The sequence below is a fragment of the Mustela putorius genome, unplaced genomic scaffold (assembly GCF_011764305.1).
Source record: "Mustela putorius furo isolate JIRA1106 unplaced genomic scaffold, ASM1176430v1.1 tig00003845_pilon_pilon_pilon, whole genome shotgun sequence".
Taxonomy (NCBI): domain Eukaryota; kingdom Metazoa; phylum Chordata; class Mammalia; order Carnivora; family Mustelidae; genus Mustela; species Mustela putorius.
This window is the reverse complement of record NW_025421998.1, coordinates 16,917,831-16,932,454: the sequence shown is the minus strand read 5'-3', so window position 1 is coordinate 16,932,454 and position 14,624 is coordinate 16,917,831. Positions and strand designations below refer to the sequence as shown.

General features: G+C 44.3%; 1 protein-coding gene across 2 annotated transcripts in view; it reads right to left on the bottom strand.

Moving 5' to 3' along the window:
- SLC26A3 (solute carrier family 26 member 3) overlaps window positions 1–14,624 on the bottom strand; it is a 32,836-nt gene that overhangs the window by 8,086 nt on the left and 10,126 nt on the right. For both annotated transcript variants that reach the window (XM_045089658.1, XM_004739522.3), the window contains exons 5-15: window positions 14,242–14,414; window positions 12,606–12,770; window positions 10,749–10,901; window positions 10,276–10,358; window positions 6,366–6,513; window positions 6,139–6,252; window positions 5,947–6,024; window positions 2,962–3,057; window positions 1,694–1,800; window positions 492–561; window positions 309–401 (exon numbers count right to left, since the gene is read on the bottom strand). In XM_045089658.1, the coding sequence (XP_044945593.1) occupies window positions 309–401; window positions 492–561; window positions 1,694–1,800; window positions 2,962–3,057; window positions 5,947–6,024; window positions 6,139–6,252; window positions 6,366–6,513; window positions 10,276–10,358; window positions 10,749–10,901; window positions 12,606–12,770; window positions 14,242–14,414 (1,280 nt within the window). The remainder of the gene's footprint in view (window positions 1–308; window positions 402–491; window positions 562–1,693; window positions 1,801–2,961; window positions 3,058–5,946; window positions 6,025–6,138; window positions 6,253–6,365; window positions 6,514–10,275; window positions 10,359–10,748; window positions 10,902–12,605; window positions 12,771–14,241; window positions 14,415–14,624) is intronic.

The window sequence follows — 14,624 nt, the reverse complement described above, 5'->3', positions numbered from 1 at the left end:
CTCTACTGCTCTCCCTTCTTGTGCTCTCGCTCTCTCTGTCAAATAAATAAATAAAATCTTAAAAAAAAAAAAGGTGACTCTGCTTTGAACCTTATCCTAAAGGGCCTTATTTCCTAACATATTAATAGACCCCTTATAAAGCAGTTTCACCTGCTCTGGAACACGGGACAGAAAAACATGAACACGATCCAACTTCAACATATGTGAAATCAGTCACCCTCTGGTTACAGAGCAAACATTTCATTCCTAGATATATGGTGGAATTACCAAAAAACAAAAACAAAAAAAGTCACAACTTCAAACCTTACAGCATCAATAAGTTTCTGTTTAAAGAAATGAATATTTGCGAAGTAGATGGGGGCCGGACACCTGAAGATCTTCACCCCTTCTGGCTCGTACATCTGTGAGGCAGAGAAGTCACATGAGACAGGCCCACAGGACTCATATTACTATCTGTCAGCAAGTCAAAGTAAAAAACAGATCTTCCTTACGTCCGAGTAATCCTTCTTATTCTTGTAGATGTTGCTCCTTCCGACATTAGCCAGAGTGCTGCATTTTGGACTGTAGGGAAAACCGACACCAAGTGAATCACTCGTGAGCGTGGGTAAGGCCCGTAAGGCTAACACCGACTTCTCCTAGCAAATCAAGGTCATGAGCAGGCTCACTTTCAAAATGTAAAAGGCTGGGGAATCAGCATGTCATTGGACAGCTTGAGGGGCAAACACCTTGTTTTACCTCTCCCAGAACAACGCCTTCCATTTACCACCATCAAGCTTACAAAGTGCTCCCATATGCTTTTGCTCTTTGGGTTCAGAATACCCTAGTTATTCAGTGAAATTGATACAATCATCCAGTTGTACAGATGAGGGCATGGAGAAGCACAATGTTTTGCCTACAACTACTCGGTCTGTCTCTGTGATGGACGGGTCCCCGAGAAATGAATGAAAAGATGACGGAATCAGAGGAGGCAGGAACACTTCAACATAAATATATTCCATCAGCTGGAGATTAACATTAACCACCCCACCTTCTGTCCTAGAACTCCTGAGCCACCAAAAAGCCTATTTCTCTGTCACACCATGCCATCCAACATAGGCTGAGACATTATAATGGTGACATTATGGCAGAGATTTAAGAATCAGGAAGATGTTTGGACTGGTTGTTAAGAATCAAGAATGCTAACTAGTCTTTGTGGATTTTTTGGATGATGGGGGCCTTTGAGAAGTTCTCTAGCCCAGCCCCGTTTTTAGATGGGAGAACAATCCAGCAACCTGTAAAGAGGAACAACCCTCCACTAGACATGGAAAATTCCACAGTCTTCTCTGGAGCCCATTTCCATGTCTGGCAAGACTATGGCAAGACTATGGCAAAGACCTGACACCTGCTCAGAGGATAATGACTTCCAGTTTCCACTGGGCAAAGACACTCTGCAGTACATACGATTTCTCTGAATTGGTGGCAAAGCAGGGGACAGATCAATAGCTGGTGGGATCTGGGCTGAAGCTCTGAGGTCAGGACATGTCTATGGCCCTTCAGGCCTTGAGGGGAGCCACACGAGGAACAACGGACCAGCCGGTCTTGATAGATGGGCATGCCTGTCAACTAAACTACTTTCCCCTGAAACTGTGATGTTTGACCCCCTCCCACAGGCAGGTCCAAGTCTGCATGGAGGCAGAGCATGATGAACACTCACAATTGGGTCCTGAACACAATGGTCAGAAGCTGAAATGCCACGCTAGCTGCCAGGCCTAAACCGAGTCCCAGGACAATGGCAAAGATGAAGGTCATGATCCAAATTAGCTGTAAAAAGAAGGCAACACACGCACTACAATTTACTCTGACTCAACCACAGTGTCTTAGGTCCAGAGCTTTGAGAAAGCATGAACGTCTAGAGCCAAAGCAGGGGCTGGAAGTGTGCAGAACAAGCGACCTGCCTCAAGAGATCATTTCTTTTTTTTTAAATTGAATATTTTTATTTCTTTATTTGAGAGAGAGAGGGAACAAGCAGGGAGCAGCAAGTAGAGGGAGAAGCAGACTCACCTCTGAGCAGGGAGCCCGATCCCAGGACCCTGGGATCACAACCCAAGCCAAAGGCAGACACTCAGCCAACTGAGCCACCCAGGCTCCCCGAGAGTGTGTCCTGACCCAGTGAAGGAAGTAACTGAGTCTATATGGCACAATTAAAACTGTAGAACCAACAGCTGTTGGTTAAAATCAGCAAAGTAACTGACGACGCTTCTACCAATTTCTTACTGGTGGCCTGCCGATTTAATAAATGGCCACTATCCACAGACCTGTATCCCTGGGGATAAAAATATATTATATGTTTATAAAAAATAAAAAATTAAAAAAAAATGGCCACTATCTGCACAAGAATGTCAGCATGTCAAAAGGGTGCTAAAATCCCCAACAATCATCTACCAGGAACAAGAGTAAACCAAGTACAGCTAATTACTTTATGCTTGTTAAGTACTATAGGATATGTTAACAACCTTTTTATGCCCCAGACTTTGATCCTGATAAAATTATGGACTCTGCGTCTCATCACAAGGCATGTCAAGAGCAGGGGGAGACTTTATAGGGTATTTCCAAAAGAGATGTTCAGAATTTAAAGATGTTGCAGATTCTTTGGAAACAAACATCCGATGTAATGAAAAACGAAGGAACCATATCCCACTAGGGTTTCATGGAGCATCTCCTTCTTGCAAGTGGCCTGTCCTTTTAAATTAAAATCCCAAAGAAGGATCATTAGAGTATGCAGTTTAAAAATAGCAAGGGAAGGGGCAGCTGGGTGGCATTGTTGGTTGGTTCGGCCTTGGATTCTTGGTCCCCACTCCAAACGGGGACGTCAGGGGCGTGAGATAGAGCCCCAGTTGGGTTCTCTGCTCAGCATCGAGTCCGAAATCAGCATATTGTTCTGATTTCTCTGTCTCTTAAATACCACCGACCACCTCTACTCACACAATCATACTTATCCTTCCTCCAGAGTCTCCGTATCTCTGTGAACTGCATCAGCATTCCTTTCAAGTTCCCAAGTGCTAATGCCGCCAGGACAGACTGCAAAAAAACACAAACAGCAGATGTACTTGAAGATAAATAAGTCATACAGAAATAAGGGTGAAGGTTGTAGATAAGTCTGTCCTTTAAAGGGCCTCCAAGCCAAGCCCAGAACACACCCCTTTTCTGGTGTCTAGTGCCCCACAGGACATAGCAGGCCTGAGACTCTGACCTATTCCCAGGGATGCATTTGTCCCCACCATGGTGACAGTGCTGGGCTCTGGGTAGAGGAAAGCACTTACTGGCCTGTACCTTGGGACAGAGGCAGGCAGATCTTAAGACCAATGCTTGAAATAAAACTTTCCCAATCAGAGATAGTCTAATGTGTGTTTATTTATTGGAGGTAGGAAGAAGGGGTTGCTCTTTGTTTAAAAAAAAAACCAAACTTGGGGAACTTGCAGTACCCAGAATCATAATTCAAACCTTTGAGGATGATCAGCATTCAACTTTTTTTTTTTTTTTTTTTTTTTTTTTTTTTTACAAAGCATTCATTTATTTATTTGAGAGAGAGAAAACATGTGCATGTGAGAGGGGCAGAGAAAGAGGGAGAGAATCTCAAGCAGACTCCAGACTGAGTGTGACAATGAAAAGGAAGTTGCTAGTTAAGTACTGGTTAACTGGTTAGAACTAGTTAGTTCGCAAATGAATGCCAGTTACAAAATCGTGAAAACTGAGTAGGGTCTGTGGACAGTACGGTGCCAGTGTCCCTGTCCTGGTTCTGATCATGCACGGCAGCAGCTGTAGGATGTCCCCACTGTGCTGGGTGGGTGAGGTGGGTACGCAAGACACTGTAGGCTGTGCCCCTCTGCAGGGGGACCCAAGGATAGAGCATGTCAGGTGCCCACTGCCGAGGAGGATTACCCCTTCTCTTTCCATCAGGCGTTTTTTTCTCACCTGGTCAGTATTCCCCAGAGAAACAATTTTTAAAATTTTTCATTGCAATACAGACACAAGAGAGCCCTTTAAAGAGTAAAGATTACAGAGCACTGAGAAGCCACAGAAAGGAAAAGGGACAATTTTTATCAGGAATCAGGTCTCCATACTGTACTTGATGTAAAGGATTAAATGGGTATAAAATGATAAGAACAGGGACACCTGGGTGGCACAGTGGGTTAAGCATCTGGTTTCTGCTCAGGCCCTGACATCTGGGTCCTGGGATCGAGCCCGGTGTCAGGCTCCACGCTCAGCAGGAAGTGGCTTGAGGTTCTCTTTCTCCCTCTCCTACTGTCCCTCCCACTTGTGTCTCTCTCTCAAATAAATAAATAAATCTTTTAAAAGATGCTGACAACTGTTGATGCTTATTCGGCACTCATTTATCACCAGCTCCTCTTGTGGATTATTTTGCATAGTTCACATGACAAAGAGAAGCAAACTAGCTATTCCGGTCAAACAGATACTACAGATACAATGGCCTAAGTAGAACTCATCACACGGATCCTTTGTCAGTGGGGCTTTGACTCACATCATGGACAATGTCCTGGGGTGTGCTTTATTCATGACAGAAATAGGTTTTTAACTGGCATGACTTCTTGAGGTCGGCCAAGTCAACATGGGCAATGTAGAGCCCAAGGGTACCCTTGGGAAGAAGCACAATAGGGCAGAATTCTCTAATGGGGGGTTGCGCGTGCACTTAGTTTTACTGAGATAGACATTCTATTTCTTTGTTGGAGACTCCATGATTCCTTCAATGCCGTTCCTTTGGAAAGTAGTAGGCTAGACTGTAGAGAACACATATTCTTGCAGTGAGTACTCTGCATGGCTTGAAGACAGAGTTGTCCAGTGAGGCTCTTTAGGATGATCACACTGTTAGTCTGGAAACCTGGGACCAGATTCACTTTCTAGCTACCAACCAGCAAGGGAAAAGGCCTAGATATCAACCAAGAAACACTATGGGCTGTGTCCAATCTCTGTGCCCTTTGTAGTAAGAAGTATAATATAATGTTTGTAGAATAATAACAATACAATAAATATACTAACAATAATGGCTACATTTATTAAGTGCTTGTCCCATGCAAGTCCTTAATGTGCATTATTTCATTTAGTTTTCACAGCAACTCTGTGAGGCAAGTGCTGTTTTCCTCCCTATTTTTACAAATGGAGAATGTGAGATTCAGAGAGGTTCAGTAATTTGCCTAAAAGCACACAGAGAAAAAGAGGCAGAACCTGGATTAGAAGGAGGTCTCCAGGACTTAAGGGCCAATGTTCCATGGAGCACCTCAAAATTACATCACCTCCACAAAAAACAAGGTATTTACTGTTGTCTGGTTTCCTACAGATCCTTTGTTTTCCAGGGTCTAGTGTTACTTCTTTAATTGGGGGGTTGCAGCCATTTACAAAGCATGAACCCAAACCCTCAAAAACCACAGTTCAGGAGAGATGGACCAAGGAGCAAGAGGGTGACGGTGTGAGGTCTGTGTGGAGGGCCCCCGCAGCCTACAACCTGAGAGTGTTGGTCTTGGAGTCTGACCAAACCCTGGAAACTGCAGGGTGGATCCATGAGAACGGGTTGTGCGGCTGGTAGCACCACTCTCTGAACTTGATAGAGGCCCCGATGACCTCAGCCTCTAGGGGAATCTTCACTTCCATCAATCCACATAGAAGCTGTAGCACCTGGCCGTCTTTCTGTCTAAACATTAATTATTTTCAGGGCTTACAAACATGCGGAGAGCGGAGCAGATAAGGGAGCTGGGGCTTTTGCGTTCCTAGCATTCATAAAATGCTGCCGAAGACTTTGGCCTCAGACTACGGGCCAGGAAGGGTACTCGAAAATTTGCAGTGCTCGCATTTTCCTGTCTAGTTTGCACTTCCAGAATGGAAGAGCCAGGGTCCTTGATTCATCATCACCCGAAGCTGAGAAAGAGAGAGAACCCAAAGAGAGATGAGCGTTACCTTTTGTAGTGGTTCCAGAAGAAATCCAAGGGCTAAGATGACAATCAGCACGATGATAGCAGAGAGAATCCCAGCGATCTGTAAAGATGAAAAGATTGTCATTACAAAATCGACATCCCCCCCGCCCCCAGCTTGGAGTCGTCAGTTGGTCCCAACGCCAGGACGGCCCCTGCATTGAAGACCCTCAACTACCTGTGTTTTGCCCCCAGTGCTCTCCTGAACCCCCGATCTGGAGAGGGCGGTACTCCCAGCAAAGCCTTGGAATGATCCACTGAATATGTTACTCAGTCCCAAGGCTATTAACTCCTGGCAGGAGAACAAAGAGGAATCTTTTTTAGAAATGGCACTGCGATGGTGCGATGTCCACAGAGTATTACTTGAAGTTGCCTAAAGAGGCCCAGCCCAGGTTGTAAACTTACCTGATTGCCATCGATCGGATAATCGTATTTGAGGGAGTAGACACTGGCCACGGAGAAGGCTACCACAAAGCCAACGATGGCAATGCCGAAGCTGTCCCCGATGGTCTCTTGGAAAATCTGCGTGTCGGGTGCGATGGGAGGCTGAAATCTGGAAAGGAAAAGGGGCGAGTCTGAGCATCACCAGCCTTCAATGGCTCACTTGTCCTCAGGAAAAGTCCAAATTCCTTAGGGGATTCCTTCCCGATCTATCCCTTCCCAACCCCCACTCCTGCTCAATCACTATCATTCTCGGAAGTGAGGCTCCAACCATACCACGCTTTTGTTTGTTTCTCAAAGACATCATCTGGGGGGCACCTGGGGAGCTCAGTGGGTTAAGCCTCTGCCTTCGGCTCAGGTCATGATCTCAGGGTCCTGGGATCGAGCCCTGCATCGGGCTCTCTGTTTGGCAGGGAGCCTGCTTCCTCCTCTCTCTGCCTGCCTCTCTGCCTACTTGTGATCTCTGTCTGTCAAATAAATAAATAAAATCTTAAAAAAAAAAAGAAATCATCTGTACTCTCACCTTGGAAACTTCTGATTTGCTCTTCCTTCTGCCTGAACTTTTCTCCTCATCACCATCCCTCCTTCTAGAAAGTCTTCTCTCCCCACCAAAGTCAGGGGTAGGTGAAGTTCTCTGTGCTTCTCCAGCCCTGGATACCTCCCTTCCTTACCCCACCCCCCCCACAGCTCTCTCCCAGACACAGAGCAGGGACTGTGACTACTTCATCGTTCTGTGACCAAGACCCAGCAGTCTTCTTGGTGAACATCACGTGGTCAATATTTGTTGGGCAAATCCATGAGGGAATGCCATCAAGGCTGAGTTTGGTCTCATTTTGGAGTGCAACCAGCAAGCTTTGAGCACCGCTGCAAACTTTCGAATCTGTTATCTTACTGTTGAAAAGCAGAGCTGCCTGAATTTGACACCAGAATGCAAACCCAGTCCCACAATAGCGGTGCATCTGATATTTTTGCTAGTATAGCCGCATTAGAAGGTACACTTATATCCCGATAAGCCTCATGCAAAATGTCTTAGATTCCACTTGTATTGTTACATGGGATTGAAAAGCATCACCCACAATCCCTCCAGTAGTTACCATGGATGAAGGTCTTTGAGCAAACACAATTAAAGACAAGCAAAGCGAGAGAGTCTTCCCTCCATCAATAACAATACCTTCCATGAAAAACCCTCAGCAAACACATGGGCCTTGGACTCTGCCCTGGGACCCACAGGAGTGCTGGAGCCAACCGTGGCTCTGACAGGGAAGACCATTTATAGTCACACAGTGTCAGGGAAACATTCAGAGAAGATCCTTCTGCATTTGTACCTCATGGATTTAGAACAGTCAAATGATATTTGCTAACTGTGTTATAAAAGGGCCGAGTATCTCCGGGTCAACATCCCTTGACTGAAATGCTCAGTTCCTTCCTGTCAACATGTGCGTCTGACCTAAATCTTATTCAAAGTAAGTTTATTGGAGCCATTTGACTTTTTCTTCATTGCTGTTCGTGTTTTATGAATACCGTGTTCACATATTTGCAGCCTTAATTTTGAAGAAGTACCACGAGGTGCCATGAATCAGAATGTTAGTCTGGAATTTTTTTTTTTTTCCAAAAACATATCCCGAATTGACAATGCAGTTGAAATTTGCTTTTTATACCGAAGTCTCCAGAAGCCTGCTATTATTCTTTTGTCCTAGCCTCTAAATACCAGAGACAGAGCGGAGTGATGGAGATTTACAGTCTGAAAACTGGGATTCGTTTCCTGGCTCTGCTACTTCCCCTCCCTGAGCCAGCTTCCTCCTTTGTAAAGGGAGAATACCACACTTGTTTTCTCTTCATCATAATTTTTGTGAGGGGCGGTACCAAATAAAATAATAGCCATGAATACTATTTACACACTAGGAGATGTGAAGTGGTTATTAGCTATAATCATCGGGATCCCTCTGGAATCTGAATACATCCTCCATGTCTCCTTGACTGTCTCGATGACACACTTTCCGTGTGTGTTCACAAAACCACTTCCAAGGTGTCATACTTTTAACAGCAGATTAGTAGTAATTAATAGTCATTATTTCCCAATTATATTCTATTAGTGATCACCAGAAATTTAAAATGCTCACTCAGAGTGCCTGGGTGGCTCAGTTAAGCCTCTGCCTTCAGATCAGGTCGTGATGTCAGGGTCCTGGGATCGAGCCCCATTTTGGGCTCCTTGCTCAGCAAGGACCTGCTTCTCCCTTTCCCTCTGCCCCCTCCCCCTGCTTGTGCTTTCTTGCACATGAGTGCACTGTATCTCTCAAATAAATAAAATCTTAAAAAAAAAATGCCCACTCAATCATCACCCAGAAAAACTTAGAGTGGAAAAAGAATGTAAGGAGCCTAGTACTTAATTTAGATCCTAAATTAAGGATCCTAAATCCTTAATTTAGATCCACACTCCCTGTGGGACAGACACTTAAACACGCATGTCACAGGTATGAACACACTCAGTCCTTACAAGAATCCAATGTAATAGCTACTACTTTTAGCCCCATTTTTAGAACCAAGGACATGGAGGCATAGAGTGTAGTTATTTGCCCCAAATCAAAAAGGAACTCAGAAGTAAATCATAGGTACGCTGCCTCTAGGACAGGCGAGCTTGCCTACCAGGCTACATGGCCTCTCTGTGGAATGTAATGATTAATAAATGTGAGTTACTCCTTCCCCTGCCCGCAAACACTGTGAATAGAGGTCTGCTGACACTCAAGATTTATTTACTAGGAAGAGTCTCAAAGATTGTAACTCAGTGATCTCAAGTTTAAGTTTTATTTCCCAAATCCTTTCTGGCAAGGTCCTCTTTAATTTTGTATGTACGTATCTATGTCTATCTGTCTCAGTAGTTTCTGTCTGCCAAGACTTTACAGTAAAGTATAATCACTTGCAAGTTACAGGTGGAGAGAAATCCCAGAAATAGTCTTTCAGTTTCAGACGAATTCTTACTCAAGAATCTTTTAAAGGAAAAATGGTGCCTGAGGTTCATTAAGTGTAACAAATGACTATCTGGTGATAAAAATATTTTTGCACGTGTTTCCTTTTTTGAAAAATTGGTTATTTTAAAGTCAACAATGCATATATATGCTGATTCCTAGAATTCTCCACTACTCCTTCAGCGTGGGGAGGGGGGTCTTGTCTTTGTTTGTTTTAAACAGGAACATAGCTTGTCCTTGGTAAGCCAATTGGAAGAAATTGATGCTCTGGTCAGAGGACAGAGAGAAGAAAACACAAAACTGGAACTCTCTTCTCAGCCCAATAAGGGCAATGCAATCAAATGCATTTTCAAAGTCCTTGTATGAACGGGACCTCCTCTCCTTCCACAGTGTTCACGGTTGCTCCAGTCTTGTTTTGAATTTGATCACGAGGAAGGACAGAGTGTGCCTATCCAGTTCGCTCAAGCAATGGGCTACGGATATTCCTTCTGTGTCTCGTTTGAACTGTCAGAACTTGGCTCTAGTCACCTCCAACAAAACACTGCACATTGTTTATAGTAATCGATGGGCAAGGAAATCTGGTTTCATTTGGTTCCTTTTTAGGAGGAGAAGCAGGTTTGATTTGCCTTTTTTTTTTTTTCTTTTTTTTACTTTGACCACTACACTTTCCCTCTGTGTGAATCCTTGCTCATCTGGTTGGTGAGTTCTTCCACAAAGACAGACTTTCTGATATTAAGAACCACAGAGCCTTTGTGGCTCCTTCCTAGAAGGAGAGTAGAGCGCCTTCCTCATCCTCCCGTGGGGGAGGGAGGGTTCTGAGCCGGATGAATGCGTTTGGCTCACAGTCCTTCCCACTTACTGCTCGCTGTCTAGTCAGTGCTGGGAGAGGCCACCATAAAAGACACACTTACCCTCTCTTCATCTCCCCAACCACAGCCACCTTAAACCTGTTTTCGAAGTCAAAGCCATAGGACACACCTGTTGCGATCACAGTCTGCAAAGTTGCAAATTGCCCAAGTTAGAATTATGAGAGATCACGCACAGTCTTCTTAGATCAGAATCTCCAGCCCTGGCTTTGCTTCTTTTTAAAAAAAAGTTCTGCAACAATTATCCTCAGCTACCAGAGGTTAAGAATCGCAGCTCTGATGGGTCTGCCAAGCCTCTCTGAGGCCTTGTTCTCTGCGCCGTCCTCGTCTCCCACAGAGAGAATGAACCCCAAATCACAAAGGAAGTCATTCATTCAGAATGAAGAGAAAACCATACTAAATTTGACACCCAGAAATGGCAGAGAAGGCATCCACCCCACTAAAACCTCCTGAAGGTTTTCAACATAAAAACAGGAGACTAATGAATTACGAAGGAAAGCCTTAAGATGATCAGTTACCATGATGAGTTCAATTGGGATGGGCACTGGAAGTTTGGCTTTGTAGCGCTGATTGATTTCTTTAACCACAAATACAATCACTAGGATAATCAAGGAGGTCACAAGGTCTGCGATATTGGTCTTCTCTATTTGCGTGAATACGGAATTCAGTACCTAAAATTATAAAAGCAAAAAACAGCCAAGTGCTACATTTTTTCTTCCTTTTTAAGAATCCTTTTGATTTTTATTTTTGTAATCTTTTTTTAACTAGAGTACAGCTGACACACAGTGCTAGCTTCTGGTGTACCATAGAATGATTTGACATCTCTCTTACTATATTCCCTATGCTGTGCCTTTGTTCCTGGGACATACTCATTCTATAACTCAACCGAATCCCCTGCTCCCCTTCACCCACTTGGCCCAAACCCCCACTCCCAGCCCCTCTGGCAATCATCAGCTTGTTCTCTGTATTTATACATTCTGATTCTACTTTTTGTTTGTTTCTTTATTCATTTGTTTCATTTCTTTCCCAAGCATTATACTGACGTATAATTTGGATGCAATATTTGATTATTTCCAGACAGATTAAAAAAATTGAGGCAAGAAGGACTGGCATGGGTAGAAGAGTGATTCCCTATTCTGCTCAAGTTAACCATGAATGAGTAAGTTAACATAGCACTGGCAGTCTGTTAGTATAGGGACGCTTGTAGCCTTTTTGTGGGGAATATCTTTGGCTGGTGTCAAAATTCCCTGGTAACTTTTCACAGTTTTACAACTTGTCTCTTCTGCTCTTAGGTCTTATGGGTTATTATTTTATAATCAGCATCATTTCTCCATCCAGGGAATACCCTCTGCTCCCCGATAGTTTTCTTAGCATGTATCCCTTAATTCCTGGCCTTTTTTTTTTTTTTTTTTAAGCTTAAGCCCTTCACAATTTATAGTTAACTGTCTGTGTTACTTTTGGAAACTCATTTCCTGGCTAATAGTGCACAGAGCATGGTTTTAATTTTTATAGCCAGTTGGATCCCATATCCATGGGATCCGGAGAGCTCAAGCAGGCCCACACTAGATCCCAAATTGCTCCTCGAACACTCCCCTTCTAGAGTAGCTCTGGATGGGAGTGAGAGAGGGCTGGTTCCAATACGGAGCAAACTCTGTCTCAGCTCCGAAGACCGTCTTGACAGAAGCACCAATAAGCCCAAAATTCATAAAAGGAAGGTGATAACAAAGATCAGAGTGGAAATACATGAATTTGTGACTAAAAGAATGATAGAAAAGATCAGCAGAACTAAGAGCTAATTTTGGGCAAAGACAGATACAACAGGCAAAACTTCAGCGAGATTCAGCAGGACAAAAAGAGAGAACTGAGAATCACTAAGCCCCAGGCACACTGTCCTAGTCACATATTGGTTAATTTCCTTTTGCTTTATAAACAGGGATGCATACAGGTGTCTGAAGCACCTCCATTTTCAAAGAACAAGACCTGCTTTTTAGACATAGAGAAATGCTATGACTCAGTATACTTCTTTCAAGAGAAGATTGGGGGGGGGATTTTTAAATCGTGGAACAAAATACTAAAGCCTGTAATAATGAACCTAGATTATTTTTCTTTTAAATAATACTTCAGAGTCAAATCTCAGGGACGTGGTACCTGATTTGCGTTGTTCACGTTAGCTAGATAGATGGTAGATGCGGTTCAATATTCAGTGTTCTTCCCTTGGCCCCTAACTTTTTCTGAATGTGACTAAATTTCACAACCTGTTGGATTCTCGGGAGTGGTCGGGAAGCCCCACGTGGAAGTCATGAAAGGAAAGCCTCCCAGAAACAGGATAGTAAATATCACGTGTTTCGATTGTTCAAGGCCAAAGGACTACTTACTTTGAAAATTGAAAATGGATCAGTGTGTGCTGGGACCGTCAGCTGAAGCATGAACTTGAGCTGAGAAACCAGGACGTGCACCGCAGCAGCTGTGGTGAAGCCACTGATGAGGGACTCCGATAAATAGATCACCAAGAATCCGACCCGCAGGACCCCCATGAGCAACTGGAAAGAGAAGGGCAAAGGCCTTTGGCAGTCTGCCTTACAGGTGCACCTCAGCAACTAGAGAACCAGCAGGGGGAAGGATCCAAAATGTAAAGGTTCCGTCTGTATGTAAATGAAGAAGCAGGTGCCCTTGCCTCCCAGAACATCGCAGGTTCCAGGTTCCTCCCTCTCCCTCCTTCCCCCATTCAACTCCCAAGGCAGAATGTGACAGAGCGTTCACGGAGCATGTAAGTCTCATCCACCCCAAGAAGCTTCTTCCTCTTCAAGGTGCTGTATCTTTAGAAGACATACCCATATACCTTTCAGAGTTAAATCCTATCCAACACCAGCCCTCATAACTTTTCCCATATAACTTTGAAAAAGATTCTATTTATTTATTTATTTATTTAACAGAGAGAGAGAGATCACAAGTAGGCAGAAAGGCAGACAGAGAGAGAGGGTGAAGTAGGCTCCCCACCGAGCAGAGAGCCTGATGTGGGGCTCGATCCCAGGACCCCAAGACCACGACCAGAGCTAAAGGCAGAGGCCCAACCCACTGAGCCACCCAGGTACCCCCTCCTATTTTTAAGTGGCTTGCTGGCTGCTATGGCATTCATGGCGAACCTCTATTCATACACCCTCAAACAAGTTGTTTGACTTTCCTAAGAGGTATGTGACTGTGTACAGAATCTCAGAAGTGCTTGGGTTTAGTGGGGGATCAAAGTTGTTCATTCCCCCAAAGCCTCAGTATTTTGCAATGACATGCACAGACAGAGTCTCCTTCCCTTGGGTCCCCGGGTTGCCTTTCCATTTGTGTCTCTGTGTAGCCGGAACTGCAGACATGCAAAGGCACTAGATTCAGAAAAGAATTGGCCATGTTGTCTGTCAGGTGGGCACACCACTAATGTCCTTGTTTAAACTCACTTTCTCTTTCTTTAAGGAATGGTCTTAGCCAATATCACTCATCAGAAACTCAGCCAACCTCTTGAGGAATCCATGCCATTCTCACTATTCACTATTCACCAGCAGTGGAGTCGGGGGTGTGGCTTGGGAGGGAGGCTTTAGCCCCTCCATAATTCTCTTCAGCTTTCCTGAAGTCTTTGAGATGGACAGTTCAAAGTGCTTAACCCCAAATCCTTCCAGCTAGATTACATTCCCTGAGGAATCAGAAAAAAAAAAAAATGTTCCAAAGACACCAGTGTCATTATGACTTGAATTAGGTATTTCACTTCTCACCACTGGTGCCTCCCTTTTCCTATTTTTCCTTCTCCCTAGACCTGTGTTCCCTCACCTTTGCAATGTGGATCTGCTCCTCTGCTTCGGGTTGGGGTGAGGAGACCCTCTCCTTTCCTATGGGCCACTGAGAGTGGAATGCAAGCCCAGAAAAGAGTGGGGGCGGGGTGGGCAGGAAGGAGACAGAACAGAAAGATGTGTACCAGTGAGGACAAGCAGCACGGGGAGGGGAGGGCCAATTACACAAGAAAGCACTCACCTGAATGATTCCAGAAAGGACTGTGACCGTGGCAGCCACCATCACCTTATACTCGTCTGTTGAAGAATCATTGCTCATTGAGCTATTAGAGATTTCTAGAGCAGCTGTACTCTCCGATGGGGTTAATTTCACAACGACGGCTCCTACCATCATACTCAGAACTGGAAATGGACCTAATTAACAGACAATGCACTATAATCAATATAGGGATCCCTAAAGCATAGGTGTCTTTCAACCATAACGTGGTGGATAAAGAGATTGCCGGCTGTTCTCCCCTCCTTCCCCACTGGGACTTCCCCAGTCCCAGTTCTTACAAGAAACGATGACTCCTGGATTATGCAGAACTAGAATCAATACAGAGTGTGTCAAGTGGAGTTAATAAA